Source organism: Bos indicus, chromosome 25 (genome assembly GCF_029378745.1).
Source record: "Bos indicus isolate NIAB-ARS_2022 breed Sahiwal x Tharparkar chromosome 25, NIAB-ARS_B.indTharparkar_mat_pri_1.0, whole genome shotgun sequence".
NCBI classification, from domain to species: Eukaryota; Metazoa; Chordata; class Mammalia; order Artiodactyla; family Bovidae; genus Bos; species Bos indicus.
This window is the reverse complement of record NC_091784.1, coordinates 15,218,013-15,240,427: the sequence shown is the minus strand read 5'-3', so window position 1 is coordinate 15,240,427 and position 22,415 is coordinate 15,218,013. Positions and strand designations below refer to the sequence as shown.

Sequence of the window (22,415 nt, the reverse complement as noted above, 5' to 3'; positions counted from 1 at the left end):
ATGACTTTCACAGAGAGGAGCAGTTTGACATCTACGTGGTCTTCATCTCCTCCCTGGCACTTGCTCATCACCCTTTTAACCTTGGAGAGCAGACCCCAAGTTGAGCACCCTGGGCAGGTCCCAGCCTCTTGCTAGCATTTGATAGTATGAGTTATTTTCCATGTATTTATTTTAATCGTGGCCATCTATTTATGGCAAGAAAAGCTGATTTTTTCACTTAAGATAAAGTAAATCGTAGGAGAGAGAAGTGAGATTTTAAAGGAAAGTGCTGAGTATCAGAGCACTGGAGAAGGAAATGGCAGCCCACTCCAGTATTCTTATCTGGAGAATTCCATGGACAGAGGAGCCTGGCGGGCTACAGTCCATGGGGTCACAAAAGCCTGGGACACGACAGCACCTGAGCACACAGGAAGACAACCTGCCTAGTCACGTGAAAGCAAATAAATAAACAATAGAGCAGTGGTATGTCTGCAGCATGCTGTGTGCACACTAAGTCACCTCAGTCCCGTGTGGCTCTGGAGACCCCATGCACTGTAGCCCGCCAGGCTCCTCTGTCCATGGGATTCTCCAGGCAAGAATACTAGAGTGGGTTGCCATTTCCTTCTCCAGGGAATCTTCCCGACCCAGGGATCGAACCCACATCTCGTACATCTCCTACAATGGGACTGTGGAAATCTACCCTCTGCATAAAAATATTCAGCCAGTAATGATACAGATGAAACCTGAAGCGGCATCAACGGTGAATGACTGACACCTGGAAACAGATCTAGACAGTCTCTGGGAGGATCTCTGGGCGGGGGCGCTGGAGTTAGCTGCTGGGAGGTCATGTCCTGGCTGGGTTATTAGCAGCTGTGTGAACTCCCAGCATCTAACTCCAGAGCCCCTGCCCCCGGATCCTCCCAGAGACTGTCTAGATCCATTTCCAGTGTCAGTCATTTACAATTGATGCCACTTCAAATTTCATCTATATCATCACTGGTTGAATATTTTTACTCAAAGGGTAGATTTCCACAGTCCCAATGTAGGAGCCATACGTCTCCACCTGCCTGCATTGGCAGGCGGGTTCTTTACCACTAGTGCCACCTGGGAAGCCCTGGTATGCCTATAGAGCAAGCATTAAGATGAGGGTGAGGGCTTCCCTGGTGGGCCAGGGGCTAAGACTCCATGCTCCCAGTGCCGGGGGCCAGGGTTCGATCCCTGGTCCAGGAACTAAAGCCACATGCGGCAACTAAGAGTTTGCTTACCACAACTAAAGATCCCGCACGCTGCAGCAAAGATTGAAGACACTGTGTGCCACAGCTCAGACCCAGACAGCCAAAATAAATAATAAAAAATACATAGATATAATTTAAAAATTAAAAAGGAAAAGATGAGGGTGTTCAGGGCCTTCTCTGGTGGTTCAGTGGCTAAGACTCCACACTCTCAATGCAGGGGGATGGAGTTTGATCCCCCGTCAAGGAACTAGTTCCCACATGCTGCAGCTAAGAGTTTGCATGCTGGTTCTGCACGCCTCAGCTAAAGATCCTTCATGCCATAACTAAAAAAAAATCCAGCATGCTGAAATGAAGATTGAAGATCCCGCATTCTGCAACTAAGACCCAGTACAGCCAAATAAGTAAATGAATTAAAATAAATAAATATTTTTTAAAAAGATGAGAGTGGACAAATGACTGATGCCTATGGGGCATGGACTTAGGCCATTTTGTATACCAACCCTGATTATAAATCTAGGGCTGCTCCCAACTCTCCCCAAAAAGGTCAAAGGAAAATGGGGAGCTGAGCCCTGGAGCGGCATGAGGGCCCAGGTGACCAGTCTCCTCTGGCTCCTGGACCTTAGCAAGAGAGAAGTACTTGCCCCAGGTTGCACAGAGAGCTAGCAGCAGTGTAAGACCATCGTAATCATGATGACATCGTAGCAACTGCTGCTTATTGAGCACTGTCTGGGTTTAGGTGCTGTGTGCTGTGCTGTGGTATCCGCTCAGTCGTGTCCAACTCTTTGCAATCCCAAGGACTGTAGCCCGCCAGGCTCCTCTGTCCGTGGGGATTCTCCAGGCAAAAATACTGGAGTGGGTTGCCATGCCCTCGTCCAGGGGATTTTCCCAACCCAGGGATTGAACCCAGGTCTCCCGCATTGCAGGCAAATTCTTTACCAGCTGAGCTACCAGGGAAGCCCCTGGGTTTAGGTACTATGCATTTAACCCTCATGACAGTCCTATGAAGTAGGTGTTCTTATGGGCCTTCAGATGGCAAAGTGGGGGCCCAGAGAGGCTAATACCTGACTCCAAGTCACACAGCTGCTAATAACACAGCCAGGGTGTGAACTCCCAGCAGCTAACTCCAGCGTTTCTGCCCTCAGATCCTCCCTGAGGCTATCTAGGTCCATTTTCAGATGTCAGTCATTCATAGTCGATGCCACTTCTGGGTTGCACCTATATCATCACTGACTGAATATTTTTATACAGAGAGTAGATTTCCACAGTTCCATCCACTCTGGACTTTGTCCTAAACAACAATTTCTGTAAAATCACTAAGTGTATGTCCTGGTTATACTATTTCAAATAAATTAGTAGAAGTCCCTAACTATTGAAATGTTTTAAAAGTTTCCTGCGTGCTAAGTTGCTTCAGTCACATCTGACTCTTTGCAACTCCATGGACTGTAGCCTGCCAGGCTCCTTGGTCCATGGGATTTCCCAGGCAAGGATACTGGAGTAGGTTGCCATTTCCTACTCCAAGGGATCTTCCCAACCCAGGGATCGAACCCGTGTCTCTTAACATCTCCTGCTTTGGTGGGTGGGTCACTCTCTGTACATACTGTGTACAGGTGGTGCATCTGTTACATGTTGAGAAACCTGTTTCCTGCTTCTCAGTACTAAGGGTGGCATATTAGTCTCCTGTCGTTGTTGTAACAAGTGACCCCCTGCTTGGTGGCTTAAAACAGAAGGAATTTATTCTCTCATGGTTCTAGAGGCCAGGAGTCTGAAACCAAGGTGTGGCCAGGGGTGGTTCCTTCCAGGGGTTCTGAGGGAGAATCCATCCCAGGTCAGTCATCTGTCTTCTGTGGCTGCCAGCAGTCCTTGGCTTGTAGACGCATCACCCCAATCTGTCTTCTTCATGCTTCTTCTGCTCTGTGTGACCTCTCTGTTAACAGCTCACTTGTGGTTGGAATTAGGACCAGTTTAATTTAGTGTTAGTCTCTCAGTCATTTCCAACTCTTTGTGACCCCATGGACTATAACCTTCCAGGCTCCTCTGTCCGTGGGATTTCCCAGGCAATAATACTGGAGTGGGTTGCCATCCTCTTCTCCAGGGACTGGACTCAGGCCTCCTGCATTTAAGGCCCACCAGTTTAATCTAGGGACTTCTCAGGCGGTGCTGATGGTAAAGAATCCAGCTGCCAATGCAGGAGACACAGGAGATTCGAGTTTGATCCCTGGGTTTGATCCAGGGACAATCCCCTGGAGGCAGAAATGGCAACCCACTCCAGAATTCTTGCCTGGAGACTCCCATGGACAGAAGAGCCTGATGGGCTACAGTCCATGGGGTTGCAGAGAGTGGGACATGACTGAGCATGTGCACACATGTGCGCGCACACACACACACACACACACAGTTTAATCTAAGGTGATTGATTTCATTTAATTGCCTCTGCAGGGATCTTTTTTCAAATAAGGTCACATTTGCAGGTTCTGGGTGGTCACTTCTTTGATGGCCACCAGTCAACTGCTGTTTAGTACCCACTGGGCCAGGCCTATGGCTTGCAGCATCTCTCCTGATATAAATTTCATGAAGCAGGTACTTCTGTTACTCTGTCCATTTTGCAGATGGGGAAAATGAGGCTCTGCAAGATGAAGCTAGGATTTGAACTCAGGACACCCTAACACTAGAGTGCATGCTTTCAACCACTGCCCCGGACCCCAGCCTCGCCACCCGTACCATCTGGGCAGCCCTGCCCACTTTGCTGCTTTGTTGCCCACCAGCTCTTTTGACCTGGGAGTGGTGACTGCTCTTCTGTCATTTCTGACTGTGTTATCTACACAAGGACGTGCAAACTGGCAGCACTGGAGCCCACAGAAGAGATCGACCTCCACGTTAGAGTTGTTAATTATATTATTTTTTATTATTTATTTTTAAATTTATTATTCATTTACTTGGCTGTGTTGGGTACTAGTTGCAACACGTAGGCTCTTGGTCACAGCATGCCAGCTCTCTAGTCGTGGTGCACAGGCTTAGTTGCCCCTGTCACGTTGGATCTTAGCTCCCCAACCAGGGATCGCACCCACGTCCTTCGCATTGTGAGGTGGATTCTTAACCTATGAACCACTAGGGAAGTCTCCAAGTTGTTAATTTTAAACTTGGGTAGATTTCACATGAAAATCTGGGTTTCCCCATCATCTTTGGAAAAAGCAGAAGTCTGGCAGCTCTGGGTTTGCCTCCCTTGTGGCCATGATTGGAGTCGCGGGTGTCGCCTTTCATACAGGGTCCCCATGAGTCCCTGCAGTCCCCATCGATCTGCTTTTTTCATTTAGACCTGGGGTTCTCAACCAGGGTTGGGGGGGTGGCCCCCAGCGGACAATTGGCAACGTCTGGAGACATTTTTGGTTGTCGTAACTTGGGAAAGGGTAGCACTACTGACAGTCTGAGATGGCTAGATAGCGTTACCGACTCAATGGACAGGAATTTGAGCAAAGTCTGGGAGATAGTGAAGGACCGAGAAGCCTGTCATGCTGCAGTCCGTGGGGTCGCAGAGTCGGACGTGATTTAGCGACTGCACACAGAGACAGCAATACTGACATCTAGTGGTTAGACAGCAAGGATGCAGCTAAACACCCCCACAATCAACTATCTGGGCCAAAAATTCACTAGTGCCTGGGCTGAGAAATCCTGAGTTTCACTACTTATAATGCAGGCATTTCAGCAATCCCTCATTTAGACTTTCATTTTAAGAACTGTGAGTATTGCACCTGACGGTTTATAGAGCCCCTTCATAGATGTTATTAAAGAAACTGCCTCAGCTGTTTCCTTTTGACAGAAACTTCGTTCACTTGAGAGGAAAGTTTCTTCATTGGTGAGTGGGAGCATATAGGTGGGTGGTCTAGGCCTTTCTCCTCCTGAGCTGGGCCAGGGTCCCTAATGTGTGAGAACAGTTGTAGTAAAGCTTTATCGTGACCCCATGGACTATAGAGTCCATGGAATTCTCCAGGTCAGAATACTGGGGTGGATAGCTGTTCCCTTCTCCAGGGGATCCTCCCAACCCAAGGATGGAACCCAGGTCTCCCGCATGGCGGGTGGATTCTTTACCAGCTGAGCCACAAAGGAAGTCCAAGAATAATGGAGTGGGTAGCCCATCCCTTCTCCAGCGGGTCTTCCCAAGCCAGGAATCAAACCGGGGTCTCCCACATTGCAGGCGATTCTTTACCAACTGAGCTATCAGGGAAGCCCAAAAGGTCCCAAAAGGTTCCAAAAAATCCCCCCAAAAAAGATTGTCATCCCTAATTTGGCCTGAGGAATCAGAGTAGGCTGGAATCTCTATGTTTTGTTCTTGAAACAGTGATTTCTTCTTGGAAATCCTGGGTGATCTGCACCTCAGGTAATCTAAAGCCAAGTATTTGCATTGATCAGTCCTCCATCCATCCATCCATCTATCCATCTCTTCATCGTCCATCCATCCATCTCTCCATCCTCTGTCTATCTATATTGATCAATCCACTAATTGATCATCCATCTATTATCTAACCATACACTGATCCATCCATCATCCATCTTCCTTCCTTCCGTCCATCCATCACTTCATTTTCCATCCATCCATCTACCCTGCCTCCCCCATATGTGTCTGGACCCTGGAGAAGGTTAGGGGAATATAAAGAAGATCGGACAGCCCCCTGCGCTCCAGGAACTCGTGGTCTTGGGAGGATTTCAGGCTCAGAAACCATTTTGACAGCGGCATGGACTGAGTTTGGCGTCAGAAGGGTTCCCAGGGTCTGGCAACACACTGTTTTGTCTGGAGATGCCTCGACAACCAGTGGAAGACTCCCCTTTCTTCACCCCAACATGAACGTTCACACACCCAGCCAGAGCATGCTCAGAAGCACAGGGTTCTGTTTTCTCTTTAGATATAGTTTATTGACGTAAAATTTACATTTAGAAGGTTGTGTGTAAGTGTATATAGTTGATGAATTTTTACATACCGAACACACTTGCGTAACTGGTGCCTATTTTAACTAAGAGAACACAAACACCACCAGCCCCCATGAAACTCCTCATGCCTCTTCTTGTAACTTCCCCAGCCAAGGATAACCACTGTCCTGACTTCCAGCGGCATAGATGTGCCTGTTAAATGGATTTATGTGATATGTTCTTGTTTGCATCTGGAGGCCTTCCTTCAGCATTCATGTTTGTGAGATACAGCAGGATTTTTTGTTTGTTTGTTTGTAATTGTTAATCATTCAATCTCCTTGATGTATCGAAGGGCCAGATAGTAAATATTTCAGCCTTACCAGGCAGGCCATACAATTTCCATGGCAACTGTTGAATTCTGCCATTTAGCGTGCAAACAGCTATAGACAGCATGTAAGTGAATGAGTTTGGCTGGGTTCCAATAAAACTTTATTTTCAAGGGCAGGTAATGAGCTGGATTTGGTCCACAAGCTATAGATTTCCATGCCCTCCTGCACATAATTCCATTGTAGTGCAAGCTTTTTAGCAACAATCCAAAAATATTCTGTTCTCTCCTCTTAGCACGGAATTGGGTGGTTTGGCTTTTTCCAGTTAGACACAAGTTAGTGACTGAACAAGACTAGACAAAGGCTCAGAACTGAGTCTCTCAGGGAAAGCTGTAGGCCGCCTCCGGGTCCTCAGTGACTTACAGACTCTGGATCTTGATGTTGGCATTTCTGTCTCATCTGGTCTTCTCTCCTCACTCCAGCCATATTGAGGGTGGTGTCATCTGTCCTGCAACTCGGAAATATTGTCTTCAAGAAGGAAAGAAACACAGACCAGGCTTCCATGCCGGATAACACAGGTGCCTGCTGCTTTTTTTGTGATAACTGATGACTTTGGTGACGGGAGGAAAGGTCACATTGTCTTGGTTAATTTTCTGGCCGAGGATATCTGGGGTGTTAATAAGAACTAGACTGGGTTGCTATCACTTGGTCCTTTTTTCAAACTTTTCACTGCTGAAGATCCTACGTGGAAAATTCTCCAGTCACAGTGTTGGGGGGAAAACTAGGTTTTGGATGAGATAGGACCCTTAGGGAGTATCTCTTCTAAAACCCCACACTCATTTATTTTGTTAAACGAGTATTTTTGAACACCTGCTAAATGCCGGGCAGTGGGATACAGTGAGAAATGAGAAGGAACCGCCCCATTCTTTTTTTTTTTTAATTTTCTTTTTTAATTATTATTATTATTTTTTTACTTTACAATATTGTATTGGTTTTGCCAAATATCAATGTGAATCCACCACAGGTATACATGCGTTCCCCATCCTGAACCCTCCTCCCTCCTCCCTCCCCGTACCATCCCTCTGGGTCGTCCCAGTGCACCAGCCCCAAGCATCCAGTATCATGCATTGAACCTGGACTGGCAACTCGTTTCATATATGATATTATACATGTTTCAGTGCCATTCTCCCAAATCACCACCCCATTTCTTATGCCGTGTATGGTCTTGTTGGGGAGACAGACCTCATGTTTCCCTGAAGTGGGGTTGTTAGATAAAACACAGGATGCCCAGTGGAATTTGAATTTCAGATAAACACTTCTGATTGTAAGTATGTCCTAGGCAATACTGGGGACATAATTATACTAAAAATTCTTCATTGCTTATCCGAAATTCAAGTTTCACTGGGTGTCCTGTATGTTTTTCCTAAATCTGACAGCCCTACCTGCAAATAAACAGTGTTTTGTGTTTCAAAAAGATGGCCTGGATACCACCATGCTTGTTGGCGGCTGATCCAGAAGGATGACTCAGGTTCCCAGCTTGCTCACCTGTGGCCTCAACACCCCTGTCTCAATATTGGGTTGCTTTTCCAAGCTCCCTTTTGAACTGCCAGTTGTTTCTTATGTCTTACACTCCCCAAAATGGCAAGTTAAAGAAAATCTCATTCTGAGGAGAGACCCTCAGGGAAACAGAAATGAAAAGAGCACCTTTGCAAAAAGACCGGGGGAAAAATCCTAAAACTACACGATCGTCCACCTCATACCATTCCAGACCATTGTGTCGCTAGTCCTCACATTTAGGAAGCAGCTAACGTTGGATTTTTTTTTTTTTTTTTTGAGAAAACCTTTTTAAATGCAGAACTACATGAATACGAGAGCCCACGTGTCCACCATTCAGAATGGACATTTGTGACTATTTTTGAATACTTCTTTATCTTTAGAATGAAACGAGACACGGTATAGAGAAGGCTGACATCTCTTATTCTCCCAACAGGGTCTCGTTCTTCTCCCTGAACCTCCTGACAAGCACAATTGTACTTTACCATATACCCTTCTGGTTTTATATTTATACCTTCACACACATATATCTGAACAATATACAGTGGTGTTTTGTGAGTGTGTTTTTTTATTTACATGGATGATACCACGCTATAGACATCATCTTGCAACTTTTTTTCTAGAGAAAAAATACTTACAAAAATACCATGATATATTTGTTTGCTCCCTTGTGAACAAACATTTAAGTTGTTTCCAATATTTTTCTCTCTGCATATATTGCCACATATATCTTGGAATGGCAGAACAAATGCTTATTGAATTTAACTATATGTCAGGTATATACCTACCTCATTTAATCCCATTGACAATCAAACAACATACCAAATAGCTAACCATTTCTGCAAGCTAGAGTTTGGGAAGTTAAGTAGCATTTCCAAAAAAGCACATGGCTAAGAATTGGGAAGAGAGCGAGGAGCTGAACCTGGCTCTGGCCCGAAGTCCCCAGTTGGGGCACACCTCCATCCCAGCCCCATCACTGCCTCTTGGTAAGACGCTGGGGGTGAGGCCACTAATTACAGCAGCTTATAGGACTCTTTCATGCTGTGGTCACTGTCATGTTCCACATCGAGAAAAAAAGTGTATCCACAGATCACAGATATCACATGCAATATGCCTTCTTTTCCAAGCCTTCACTTTTGTGATGCACTTAATATGTTTCTTTCCTCCATCCAGCGGCTCAGAAAGTTTGCCACCTCATGGGAATTAATGTGACAGATTTCACCAGATCCATCTTGACCCCACGTATCAAAGTCGGGCGGGATGTGGTGCAGAAGGCTCAAACAAAAGAACAGGTAAGTGATGCATTTGCCATTTTTTCCTGCATTTGTCATTTATTCCTGAAGACTCTTCCATCCATCTACCCTTCCATCCATCCATCCACCCATCCATCCACCCTTCCATCCATCCACCCTTCCACCCACCCACCCACCCATCTATCCATCCACCCATCTACCCACCCACCCATCCATCTATCCACTCATCCATCCATCCACTACCCATCCATCCACCCACCCATCCATCCACCCTCCCACCCATCCATCCATCCATCCACCCACCCATCCACCCATCCATCTATTCACCCATCCATCCATCCATCCACCCACCCATTCATGCATCTGTTACCTAACCAAACTTGGGTCTGTTAATCAACCACGCAGCAAAGCCAATTTGTGGTGAAGGAAAGTATACCATTTACTGCATGTGCCCAACAAGGACAATGGGTGGCTCATGCTCAAAAGACCTAAACTTCCTGGTGGCTTTCAGGGAAGGACTTTTCCATCCACCCATCTATCCATCCATCCATTTTTTTATCCCCTGTATATCCAGTACTGGAATAATCAAAGTCCCGTGTCAGGTCCTGAAGGTACAACCCTGGCTGAGCGAGAACATCAGAGGCTCTCACTCCTGACCTCATCTTGATCTCTTAGTTGAAGGTATGAGGGCTGAGTTAACCTTTGGAAATGTCTCTGGACCTTTTCTAGAGGCAGGACTGACTGCCTCTAAGTGACCCTGGGGTGGAGCAGGCTCCACTGTGTTCCAGGTCCCTCTGGTAGAAAGTGACTACTTAGCCACATCGCCATTCCTTAGGTCTAACCACTCTGTCCCTTATTGCCAGTTGTAGAGATGGTATACTTTCCTTTTCTTTGTTTATCTTTTAAGGAGTAATTGTAGATAGAGGGAGTATAAAAATCCAGGACCACCAGTCAGGCTCTTGTGAAAATGCACCCATTGGGAGTAACCCTGTCCCCTTACTCCCTGCAGGCAGACTTTGCCGTAGAAGCTTTGGCCAAGGCCACTTATGAGCGCCTTTTCCGCTGGATACTTACCCGAGTGAACAAAGCCCTGGACAAGACCCACCGGCAAGGGGCTTCATTCCTGGGGATCCTGGACATCGCTGGGTTTGAGATCTTTGAGGTACAACTTGGCAGGATCGCAATAGACATAGTCCGGGTTCTCTGGAAATTAGCTTCCACTTAGAGAAATTCATTATTTTTGGAGAAAGACAGGCAGCTACTATAGGGTGGGAAGTACTATAGGGTGGGAAGCTGTCTCATGAAGGTTAAATCTTTGAGGGTATTAGAGACAGAAATCCAGTGGGGAATGTACTGATTTGTAAACAGAGGCCAGAGGTACAGCTGGATCCAACAGGCGGGACATGAACTCCTGCCATCTCCCTCTCTCCGCTATCCTCCACTTTGGCTTCATTCTCAAGCGGGCTCTCCCCTCATGGTGGCAATGTGGCTGCCATCGATCCAGACTGCCTCTTAGTTCCAACCAGTTCCAGTTCTTTCCAGTAGTTCCATCTCACATCTTGGAATTGAGTGTCGTTGAATCTTACCTGAGTTGGGTCACATGGTCATCTCAGAGCCAAGCACTGTTTTTAGGGTCTTTCAGTACTTCATACCCACTCCAGGGTTCTTGCCTGGAGAATCCCAGGGACAGGGGAGTCTGGTGGGCTGCCGTCTATGGGGTCACAGAGTCGGACACGACTGAAGCGACTTAGCAGCAGCAGCAGCAGTACTTCATAGAGTATAAAATGGCTACTAAATCCCACTCCCATGAGTTGGAGGGAAGTTCTCAGTGAAGGAGAATATGTTGAGATTGACAGATATTCCAAAACATATCTCCCTCTTTGAGCCTCAGTTTCCACATCTGTAATATAGGGATAGTGAGGGACTTCCCTGGCACTCCAGGGGTTAAGACTCTGCACTTCCGCTGCAGGGGCACAGGTTTGATCCCTGGTCAGGGAGCTAAGATCCCATGCCATGGGGTATGGCCAAAAAACATTGAGGTTTTAAAATACCTAACACAGTTATTCTATCTATAAATCATTGTGCCGATGGAGATCAGCATTCCTAAAACCACATGACATGGGAATAAGTAACTCTTACCAGCCCTCATGAGCCCCAGGGAAGCCTTCAGTGGGGCCTGAGCCCTCTCTGGGTGCTGAAATGGCAGGGCAGGCTCGTGGAAAGGGTGTCCGGTATAGGGTCTCTCCAGCACAGAGCTCCTCGGGGCCCCGAGTCCTCTAACGTGGACCATGATGCTCACGGGTCTCCCTGGTGTTGTTGCTTAGGTGAACTCATTCGAGCAGCTGTGTATCAACTACACCAATGAGAAGCTGCAGCAGCTCTTCAACCACACCATGTTCATCCTGGAGCAGGAGGAGTACCAGCGCGAGGGCATCGAATGGAACTTCATCGACTTCGGGCTGGACCTGCAGCCCTGCATTGAGCTCATCGAGCGGCCGGTGAGGCCCCACATCACGCACGTGCAGCCGGCACGCAGACCCTGTGCTGTCTCCACTCGGGCACAGCTTCCCCAAGTCCTGAAAGGCTGTAAACTGAATCTTCGTGAACTAAATTACCGTGTCCTTTAGCCCACATTTTCCTATCGAAACTGTTGCTTCTTTTTATCCCTCCCCTTTCTTCCCTTCCCCACCGTGCCCGTCCCTCCCCTCCTCTCTCCAGTCATTCATTCCCAAAAGCAAGGATCTTGCTTTTGTTTGCTGACCCATCCCGAACTCCTGGAACCATGCACGTAGTAGGTGCACAAGAGATCATTATTGAACGACCATTGATTGACCTACATTATTGAATGACCTACTATATGCTCAGCTGTAAAGAATCCACCTGCCAATGCAGGAGATGCAGGTTTGATCCCTGGGTCAGGAAGATCCCCTGGAGAAGGAAATGGCAGCCAGCTCCAGTATCCTTGCCTGGGAAATCCCATAGACCGAGGAGCCTGGCAGGCTACTGTCCATGGTGTTGCAAAAGAGTTGGACACAACTTAGCGACTAAACAGCTGTATGCTGGGCCCTCTCTTTAGAGTCTGCGATGTAACAGTGAACCAGATGGACGCAGTCCCTGCCCTCCTGGAGGAGCAGACGATGAAACTAGACAAAAAAGAGAAGCAACTGAAACTCCTGATAAGAGCAAAGCTGAGAGTGCTTTAGGGATGCCTGCTTTGGACAGAATAGCCAGGAAAGGCTTCTCTGATCTGAGTCTAAAAAGTAAAGAACATTCCAGCAGAGCAAATAGCATGTGCAGATTTGATGGTGCTCCTGACGCCTTAGTTTAAACTGTCTCAGCCATAGGGGAGCACTTTACTCAAAGGAACCCTTAGGTGAATTTATTTGTAAAGGAACACAATTTATGACTAGAAGTGTGAAATCTTTGTGATGTTGTGCATGCTTCCCGGCGCTTGCATCCCTAGTGCTGGTCCACTGGGCACAGAATACTTTGAGGATAGATTGAGGGGGTGGAGATGGAGCATGTAAGTCCACCTTTATATGTAAGGAGATATGGTAATGGAGCCTGCGCATGTGTTTGGGTGGCCAGCCTGAGGCTCGGGCGTCCTTGCTATGATCTGCTTGTCTTCCACAGACCAACCCCCCAGGTGTGTTGGCCCTGCTGGACGAGGAGTGCTGGTTCCCCAAAGCCACAGACAAGTCTTTTGTGGAGAAGCTGTGCACGGAGCAGGGCAGCCACCCCAAGTTTCAGAAGCCCAAGCAGCTCAAGGACAAAACTGAATTCTCTATCATCCACTACGCCGGAAAGGTACCAGGCAAATGTCCCAGAGGCCTCTTCATCCCAGGGGACCCAAGCAGGATGTTCCAAGTAAGAATAGCTTAGGAGTGGCGGGACCCAGAGGCCTCTGGTGTAAGTCAGACCCCAACTAAGCCTTATACATGATTTGTCTAAGCATCAGTAAGGGACAAGATTTAGAGATATAACATATAATGGGCTAATGTATGTATGATACCTGTATATTAAAGATAGAGAATATATGTGCTATAAAAGGCTAATATATATGTTGTATATTACAGACATATATGAGATGTATATTAGAGAGGCCACTAATATGCTCCAACTATGGTAGCCAGGCTACCCCTGTGGCTCAGCTGGTAAAGAATATGCCTGCAATGTGGGAGACCTGAGTTCAATCCCTGGGTTGGGAAGATTCCCTGGAGAAGGGAAAGGCTACCCACTCCAATATTCTGGCCCAGAGAATTCCATGGACGGTCCATGGGGTTGCAAAGAGTCAGACAGGACTGAGCAATTTTCACTTTCATGGTAGCCAGGCAGTTCTTTCCTGTATAGACTCTGAACAGGAAGGGCCAGCTGGAATGGGGTGACCAATAAACCAACTTTTGAGTCCAACAGAAATCTCCTTTATCATGGGCCTTGGGTTTGCCATTGCCAGCTTGTGCCACCCCGGAAATCTGTCTTCTATTTCTTCTTTCTCCTCCTTCTTCCCCCCTTTCCCCTACGTGTCTCCTCCATCATCATTGTCATCACCATCATCATCATATTATAGTTCTTAATATACAGGACCTTTCCCTGTGGCTCCGGAGAGGCCTGGATCATGTAGAAAAGACATAACTCAGTCTGGCTTGCAGACATTTATTGACTCCCTGGTATATCCACTACATCATAGAAACAGGCAATACTCCAAACCAGGGGTTGGCGAACTACAGCCCAAGTACCAAACCTGGCCCATGGCCTGTTTTTATAAATAAAGTTCTATTGGCACACAGCCAAGATCAGACCTGCCCATCAGTGTAACAACTCATATAATGTAAAACCCCACCAGAACTATTCGATCAGTTCCTTCCATTTCATAGTCAAAATAGTAAGATTAAAAAGAGGTCCCAGATTTAATTTAAAAGCAGATTGTTGTCAAGCCTTTGCTGGAGGAGAGGTGAATGTTGAGTGTGAGGGGAGGGTATTCGCCACCAGCAAAGCTCCATACCTTTGGGAAATCTCAGGCATCGTGCTGGGCTCTTAAGGAGGAGGCTGCCAGAGGAAGCATACTTGGAGAAGGCAGGGATAGAGACGAGCCTTTCCCGGTAGGTCATGGCTGAGGCCTACTGTGCGCAGGGCCCTTTAAAGTTCTGATTTGTCGGTTCCTTTATTGGTGTTTGTGGATTCCCATTATGGTAGCCACTCATGTTTCCTCTCTGACTTGAGAAGATCCAGGGCAGTGGGGGAAGAAGTCTGGGGCCCTTAGTTCATAACTAAAGCAGAAGCACCTGACTGGTGGGGTGGTCCTTGACAGGTGGACTACAATGCCAGTGCCTGGCTGACCAAGAACATGGACCCGCTGAATGACAATGTGACTTCCCTCCTCAACGCCTCTTCTGACAAGTTTATGGCCGACCTGTGGAAGGACGGTAAGGCCCTGTTTGCTGGAGCAGGAGGACTGAACTCCCTCCAGCCCTTCCCAGCTGCCCCTATTCCCACACCTGCTCCCAGGAGGGACGGGGCACCAATTCCTGAGCCCCTCAACCCAGTACCTGGACCCTATGGAGAAGGTCCTGAGTCAGGGCTCAGATGCTGATGGAGGAAATGTCTTAGGAGGTATGTTGGGTCAGAGCGCCCCCTTGTGGAGTCAGAGAGACTTAACTGCACTCTCATCTCTGCCATGTACCAGCTGTGTGACCTCAGACAAGTCACTTGACTTCCTTAAGCTCCACTGTCCTCTTTGGTGAAAGTGAAAGTCACTTAGTCATTTCAGACTCTTTGTGACCCCATGGACTGTAGCCTGCCAGGCTCCTCTGTCCATGGAGTTCTCCAGGCCATAATATTGGAGTGGGTAGCCATTCCCTTCTCCGGGGGATCTTCCCAACCCAGAGATTGAACCCAGGTCTCCTAAATTGCGGGAGGATTCTTCACCCTCTGAGCCACCAGGGAAGCCCAAGAATACTGAAGTGGGTAGCCTATCCCTTCTCCAGCAGATCTTCCCAACCCAGGAATTGAACTGGGGTCTTCTGCATTGTAGGTGGCTTCTTTATCAGTTGAGTTAATCTCCCATCTTCCCTAAGATTACTGTGAGGGTGAAATCAAATCAGTGGGGCCAAGTTTGAGCATGGATCAAGATCTCTGGAACACTTGTTAAAGCTCATGATCACTGGACCCCATCACCGGAGGGTCTGATTCAGCAGGTCTGGACGGAGCCTGAAAATTCGTATTTCTAACAAGTTCCTAGGTGGCGCTGATGCTGCTGGTCTGGGGACCACACTTTTTTCCCCTTAAGAACCAGAGAACAGATAATCCAAGTGAAGTCTAACACCTGCTGGGCCCACAGTAGGGACTTGGTACACATTGGCCCTGTGATGACTGTTAGGTGGTGGGCTTTGCTGCTTTTGCCCCTGGGCCTCAGTGCTTACAGCAGATTTCACTCTTGACACAGAGCCTGTGGGTCTAGGGCTTACAGGACTAGCTGTCCTTGCTTTAGGGACAGGGGTCAGTTCTGCCGACATTTACTGAGTGCCAAGGCCCTTGGAATGGGGTAACAGCATCTCAACCCAGGTTATATATCACCTGGGACTCACGATAAACTCTGAAACTCCTTCCTTCAAGGAGCCCACAGTCTTATAGGTGAGGTAGACAAGCAAAGACATTATTCAGTTCAGTTCAGTCCAGTTCAGTCGCTCAGTCGTGTCTGAGTCTTTGCGACCCCATGAATCGCAGCACACCAGGCCTCCCTGTCCATCACCAGCTCCCAGAGTTCACTCAGACTCAGTCCATCGAGTCAGTGATGCCATCCAGGCATCTCATCCTCTGTCGTCCCCTTCTCCTCCTGCCCCCAATCCCTCCCAGCATCAGAGTCTTTTCCAATGAGTCAACTCTTCGCATGAGGTGGCCAAAGTACTGGAGTTTCAGCTTTAGCATCATTCCTTCCAAAGAAATCCCAGGGCTGATCTCCTTTAGAATGGACTGATTGGATCTCCTTGCAGACATTATTACATGGAGCCTACCCGAGCACATGGAGCAGAAGTGCTGGGTCTAATGTCAGTGGGGTTGACCTCCACACCACCACCAACCAGCTGGATACAGTCAACTGTGTGTGTGTGTGTTAGTCGCTCAGTTGTATCCAACTCTTTGTGACCCCATGGACTGTAGCCCACCAGGCTCCTCTGTCCACGGGATGCTCCAGGCAAGAACACTGGAGTGGGTTGCCATCTCCTCCCCCAAGGGATCCCTGTTTTATCTTTCTAAGCTCACCTTACCACTCAAAATATTGTATACTTGCACGCTTGATCATTATCTGCCTCCTTCTGTTGGAATAACCATAGAATATGAGCTGGGGTTGAGGGGGTACACAGCGTCTGGATTTTGTTCATGTCTGTATGCCCAGGGCCTGGCACACAGAAGGCTCTCAATAAATATTTGTTGGTGGATGAAGGATTGAAGGCATGCAGGGAGGTAAGCCCTTTGCAGACCTTATTCAATTATTCCTGCCCTAGGAGGTAGATGCTGTTATTACCTCCACTTCCCTGGTGTCTCAGCTGGTAAAGAATCTGCCCGCAATGCGGGAGACCTGGGTTCAATCCCTGGGTTGGGAAGATCCCCTGCAGAAGGAAACGGCTACCCACTCCAGCATTCTGGCCTGGAGAATTCCATGAACTCTTTGCATCCATGGAGTCTCAAAGAGTCAGACACAACTGAGTGACTTTCACTTTCACAGAAGGAGAAACTGAGGCACAAAATGGCACCAGGCCAAGGCGGTGGCAAGAGCAGGATTTACCCCCAAGTCTCTGTAACAGTGTCAGAGAGAATGTGTTATTTTTGTCATTCGGGAGTTCTCAGGGTCTCAGCAATACGTAATACTTGGAAAGCAACCCCCGACACCTCCCTTTACCTATCACTAGAGGGAAGGTGGTGGGGGTGGAGGAAAGAACCCCATGAGAATGAGCAGGGGACCTGGGGTCTCCATGCTCCGGGTGGCCCCCTGGCCTGCTGTGGGGTGCAGAGCCCCTGGTGGGCTGACGCCACCCTTCACATGCCCGCAGTGGACCGCATCGTGGGGCTGGACCAGATGGCCAAGATGACGGAGAGCTCGCTGCCCAGCGCCTCCAAGACCAAGAAGGGCATGTTCCGCACAGTGGGGCAGCTGTACAAGGAGCAGCTGGGGAAGCTGATGACCACACTGCGGAACACCACACCCAACTTCGTGCGCTGCATCATCCCCAACCATGAGAAGAGGGTGAGGCCGCCGCCCGCCTCCTCGGGACGTCCTCAGGGTCTGCAGGGAAAGGGGATGCAGGCTGGGCTACAGGGGCAGGAGGAAAGCCAGACCCCCCACCCTGAGGGCTCCATCTGACACAAGTGGGAGGCACTCCTTTCTCATCCAAGAGGGAGAAGAAGGCAAGAGAGGAAGGGAGAATGCTCCCGGGGACTTTGAGCCCCGGAGTGGCTGCACATGGTATCAGATCACTCGTTCACTAATATTTACTGTAATATTTACAGTAAACATTATTCAGCTAATATTTGCCGAGCCCCCCCTGTGCCAGGTGCTGGGGATTCGGAGCTGGATAGACTGTAGTCCTTGCTGGCAGGTGTCCTAATCTAGGCCAGGGGTGCTTAGCTGGGGGGCAATTGTGTGCCCTCCCTTCCCCCACTGGGGAGATTTGGCCGTGTCTGAAGGCAGTGGCAACCCACTCCACTGGAAAATCCTACTCTTGCCTGGAAAATCCCATGGACGGAGGAGCCTGGTGGGCTGCAATCCATGGGGTCACTATGAGTCGGACACAACTGAGCGACTTCACTTTCACTTTTCCCTTTCATGCATTGGAGAAGGAAATGGCAACCCACTCCAGTGTTCTTGCCTGGAGAATCCCAGAAACGGGGGAGCCTGGTGGGCTGCCATCTATGGGGTCGCACAGAGTCGGACACAACTGAAGCGACTTAGCAGCAGCAGAAGACATTTTTAACTGAAAGAGGGGCTATAATTGGCATCCAGTGCACAGAAGCCAGGGATGCTGCTAAACATCCCGTAGCACACAGAGCCGCTCCCCCTGCAACCACAGAGAATTATCCAGCCCAAGACATCCGTAGTGCTGAGTTGTGGGAGATGGGGACACACCAGCTGAGGAGGTCATGTGGTAAATTACGAGAATACCAAAGAGCCAGGGGTCCCACTCAAAACTCAGGGCTCAGAGAAAGCTTCTTAAAGGATGTGAACTCGGTGACTCGGAGGGCAGGGTCGAGAGGGCATCCTAGGCAGAGGGAACAGAATAAGCAAAGACGTGGAGGTGAGAAATGAAGGGTCTGGGTGAAGAAACTCCAGGTGGGTCGTTCCGTATTGACGTGTGATGGTGTGAGGCAGGGATGGGGGAGATGAGGCCGGAATGCTGGGCGGGGCTTACATTGTGGCGTTCCTGGGGTTAACAGGGCTTGGCACTCCTTCTGTAACATGTTATCAGGGGGCGTGTCACGATCAGATTTGCATTTTAGAAACCAATTGAGGCAATGAGAGAGACAGGACGGGGTGGGAAGACAGTATAAGGCTACTGTGCTCATTGGGGCAGGAGAAGAGGGTGGCGAGTGGATGGCAGTGGTGAGAGAAGTGGGTGGATGGGGAGATGTTTGGGAGGTCGGAGCCACAGAACTGGCGATGGGCAGGAAGCGAGGGAGGGGGAGGTGACAGGGAGGAAGCCTCAGGTGATGCTGGTGCCAACAAGAATGAGACACGGCACCAGACCCTCAGCTGAGCTCTCATCTGGTGCCCCCAGTGATCCTCCCCATGGCCTGGCGAGGTGGGGCACTGGGCCTGAGATTCGGGGCTTGCTGCTCCCTGAGGCCCTGGCAGCCCACCGCCCTTTGCATCTTTGCAGTCGGGCAAGCTGGATGCCTTCCTGGTGCTAGAGCAGCTGCGGTGCAACGGGGTCTTGGAAGGCATCCGAATCTGCCGCCAGGGCTTCCCCAACAGGATCGTCTTCCAGGAGTTCCGCCAACGGTGAGCCTGCCAGGCTGGTGAGGGTGGGGCGGGGGAGCGGGTGCGGGGAGCAGGCTCAGAGGAGGGACAGACTGATGACAACGCAGATGCACTTGGTCGTGACTCCTGCCCTGTGTCTCAAGGTACGAGATCCTGGCCGCCAACGCCATTCCCAAAGGCTTCATGGATGGGAAGCAGGCCTGCATCCTGATGGTGAGCCTGGTCCCCAGCCCCTCCCCAGAAATCCATTTGCAGACCTCCGGGACCCTCCTTAAACACACTTAACCCCCTGCCAAGTGGCAGAGCCAAGAACAGGAACTCTCCCCTCCTTCCTTCCGCAGATCAAAGCCCTGGAACTCGACCCCAACTTGTACAGGATCGGGCAGAGCAAAATCTTCTTCCGAACCGGGGTCCTGGCCCACCTGGAAGAGGAGCGAGACCTAAAGATCACCGACGTCATCATGGCCTTCCAGGCGATGTGTCGCGGCTACCTGGCCAGAAAGTAAAGACCTGCATGCTGTCGCCTCCCTGCAAACACAGACCAGAAGCACAGAATTTCAGGGGGTTTTCTGGCCTCATGTCCTGATCCCTGATTCTAGAGCAGAGGCCATCTGCTCGAAGATGTCACTGATTGAATGGCTGCCTTTTCTTGAGGGGAAGGAAATGCTACCACTTTAAAAATATGTGCTAGTTACAAGGACAGGGCAGGAAGGGCTTAAGACCACGGGCTGTGGAGAGTTAGACATGGGTTCTATTCTGGCTTCCCTGCTTATTTGGTGAAGAACCTTGGGAAAGTTACTTTACCTCTCTGAGCCTCAGGAAAATGAGTATAATCACTCCTGCCTCGTAAACTTGTTTTAATGAGAGGGAGTCAATGAAATACTGCATATAAACAGTTGAGAACAAAGCTGGTTATCATTTAAGAAGTGTGAGAATATGATAAAGTACCTGAGGAAGGTGTATTGGTATCTATACCCCCATGTCCAAATGGGATTCATAAGGCATGGTCTTGCCCTGACGCTCCCTCTGTTTTGGGAAACCGAGGCCTGGGTGAGGGCTAGGGTTCCTCCATGAAACTCACACCCCAAACAGGACTGCAGGGGCTGATGGAGTTGCCCTAGTCCAGGGCATGTGTCATCAGGAGGTACAGACCACATACTCATCTGATCGTGTCAAGCTGATTCATTGCCAGGTAGACTCAGGATGGTCAAGGCCAGATCTGGGGAGTGCTTGGTCCTGGGACAGACCTAACCTGTTAAGTGTCATAACTAAATTCTCTGTTGTCACCACTCCCACTTGCAGACTGACTGGGGAGATTTTATTCTTCAAGTTCACCCACGTCCAAGATGGCAGCCACAATGGCAGCCACTCAGAGACAAGAGGATGGTGTTCATTAATAGCCCTTAAATAGGAGGGGTGCTGGTTCTGTGTCAGGCCTGGGAGTTTAAAACACACCCGAGGAAACGATAGGTTTTTCAGACTCTCAGCTTTGGGGAAGATGTGGTACAGATGAGGCTGTTGGATGCCCCTCAGGCATGGTGTAGCATGGGTTGATTTCCTAGGTGTTACTGGGACCACAGATCTGAATTCAGGAAATTTTGTGAGCCTCGGGTCTTCCTTGCCCACTGAGAAAGGCTGTGGCCTCCAGATGATATATACTTGTACTGATGCTCAGAGCTTGCTGGAGAATCTGGGCTAGAGAGAACGGGGGGATGTCCTTGGGCAAGTCTCAAAATCACAAGCCACACAGACGTGTCCTGCTCTCAGGATGCTGCGGGGCTGGATGCTGTGACAGTGCAGTGAGCTGTGTGTTGGGCCGAGCAGGTCTTCTCACGCTTCCACTTCCCTCTCCCCAGGGCCTTTGCCAAGAGGCAGCAGCAGCTGACGGCCATGAAGGTGATTCAGAGGAACTGTGCCGCCTATCTCAAGCTGCGGAACTGGCAGTGGTGGCGGCTCTTCACCAAAGTGAGTGCATCCTCATCCCAAGCCCCCTTCCACCCACCTCTCCCAAGTCCTGGGTCTTCCCTGGGACGCTGCCCACGTGGGACTGGAGGTGGTGGATAGCAGGCTTGCAACTGAGAGCTCAAAACCAAACCTTCCCCATTGGCGATTCTCTGGGCTTGAGAAGAGCCCCCTCTTTGGCATGTGTGTTACAGCCGTGACCGTAACCCAGACCCAGAGCACTTCCATCACCACAATGCTATGCTAATGCTAAGTCGCTTCAGTCGTGTCCGACTCTGTGCGACCCCATAGATGGCAGTCCACCAGGCTCTGCCATCCCTGGGATTCTCCAGGCAAGAATACTGGAGTGGGTTGCCATTTCCTTCTCCAATGCATGAAAGAGAAAAGTGAAAGTGAAGTCGCTCAGTCGTGTCCGACTCTTAGCGACCCCATGGACTGCAGCCTACCAGGCTCCTCTGTCCATGGATTTTCCAGGCAAGAGTACTGGAGTGGGGTGCCATTGCCTTCTCCGTCCATCACCACAAGGATCCCTCCTATTGCCCATTTATAGCTCTGCCCACTTCCCTCCACAGTCCCAGCAAGCACAAATGTGTTCCCTATTTCTGTACTTCTGTCATCTCAAGAATATTATGTTAACGGGGTCCCGTAGTTATGTCACTGGGGCTTCCCTGATAGCTCAGTTGGCAAAGAATCTGCCTGCAATTCGGGAGACCCTGGTTCAATTCCTGAGTGGGGAAGACCTGCTGGAGAAGGGATAGGCTACCCACTCCAGTTGTTGGGCTTCCCTTGTGGCTCAGTTGGTAAAGAATCCGCCTGCAATGCAGGAGAGCTGAGTTCAATCCCTGGGTTGGGAAGATCCCCTGGAGAAGGGAATGGCTACCCACTCCAGTATTCTGGCCTGGAGAATTCCATGGACTGTATAATCCATGGGGTCGCAGAGTCGGACACCACTCAGCGACTTTCACTTTGTCACAAAGCATCATCCAGCGTGTTGTGTGTATGCACTGTTTGTTTCTCTGGGTACAGCTTGGTCTTGCAGCATCACTGGCTGTTACGAGTTTGTTGGGCAAAGGCTTGCACTGTGGGGACGGACACAGCTTCCTCTTAGGTGCCCTTGAGTCTGTTGATGGGCACAAAGCTTTTCCACTGAGTGACTATGTGTTGAATGGCCACTGTGCACCAGGCGCGTGTGGAGGGCTGGGGATACCCTGGCTTCATGAATATTCTAGGTGAGTGG

The 22,415-nt window shown here is 49.3% G+C and overlaps 1 protein-coding gene across 3 annotated transcripts in view; it reads left to right on the top strand.

Annotated features, from left to right (window-relative positions):
* The window catches only part of MYH11 (myosin heavy chain 11), a 127,623-nt gene that overhangs the window by 73,966 nt on the left and 31,242 nt on the right, over nt 1-22,415 (top strand). For all 3 annotated transcript variants that reach the window (XM_070779711.1, XM_070779710.1, XM_070779712.1), the window contains 11 exons: nt 6,922-7,017; nt 9,167-9,285; nt 10,256-10,408; nt 11,571-11,744; nt 12,880-13,053; nt 14,555-14,669; nt 17,292-17,485; nt 19,116-19,237; nt 19,360-19,429; nt 19,558-19,718; nt 21,073-21,181. In XM_070779711.1, coding sequence (XP_070635812.1) covers nt 6,922-7,017; nt 9,167-9,285; nt 10,256-10,408; nt 11,571-11,744; nt 12,880-13,053; nt 14,555-14,669; nt 17,292-17,485; nt 19,116-19,237; nt 19,360-19,429; nt 19,558-19,718; nt 21,073-21,181 — 1,487 coding nt within the window. The remainder of the gene's footprint in view (nt 1-6,921; nt 7,018-9,166; nt 9,286-10,255; nt 10,409-11,570; nt 11,745-12,879; nt 13,054-14,554; nt 14,670-17,291; nt 17,486-19,115; nt 19,238-19,359; nt 19,430-19,557; nt 19,719-21,072; nt 21,182-22,415) is intronic.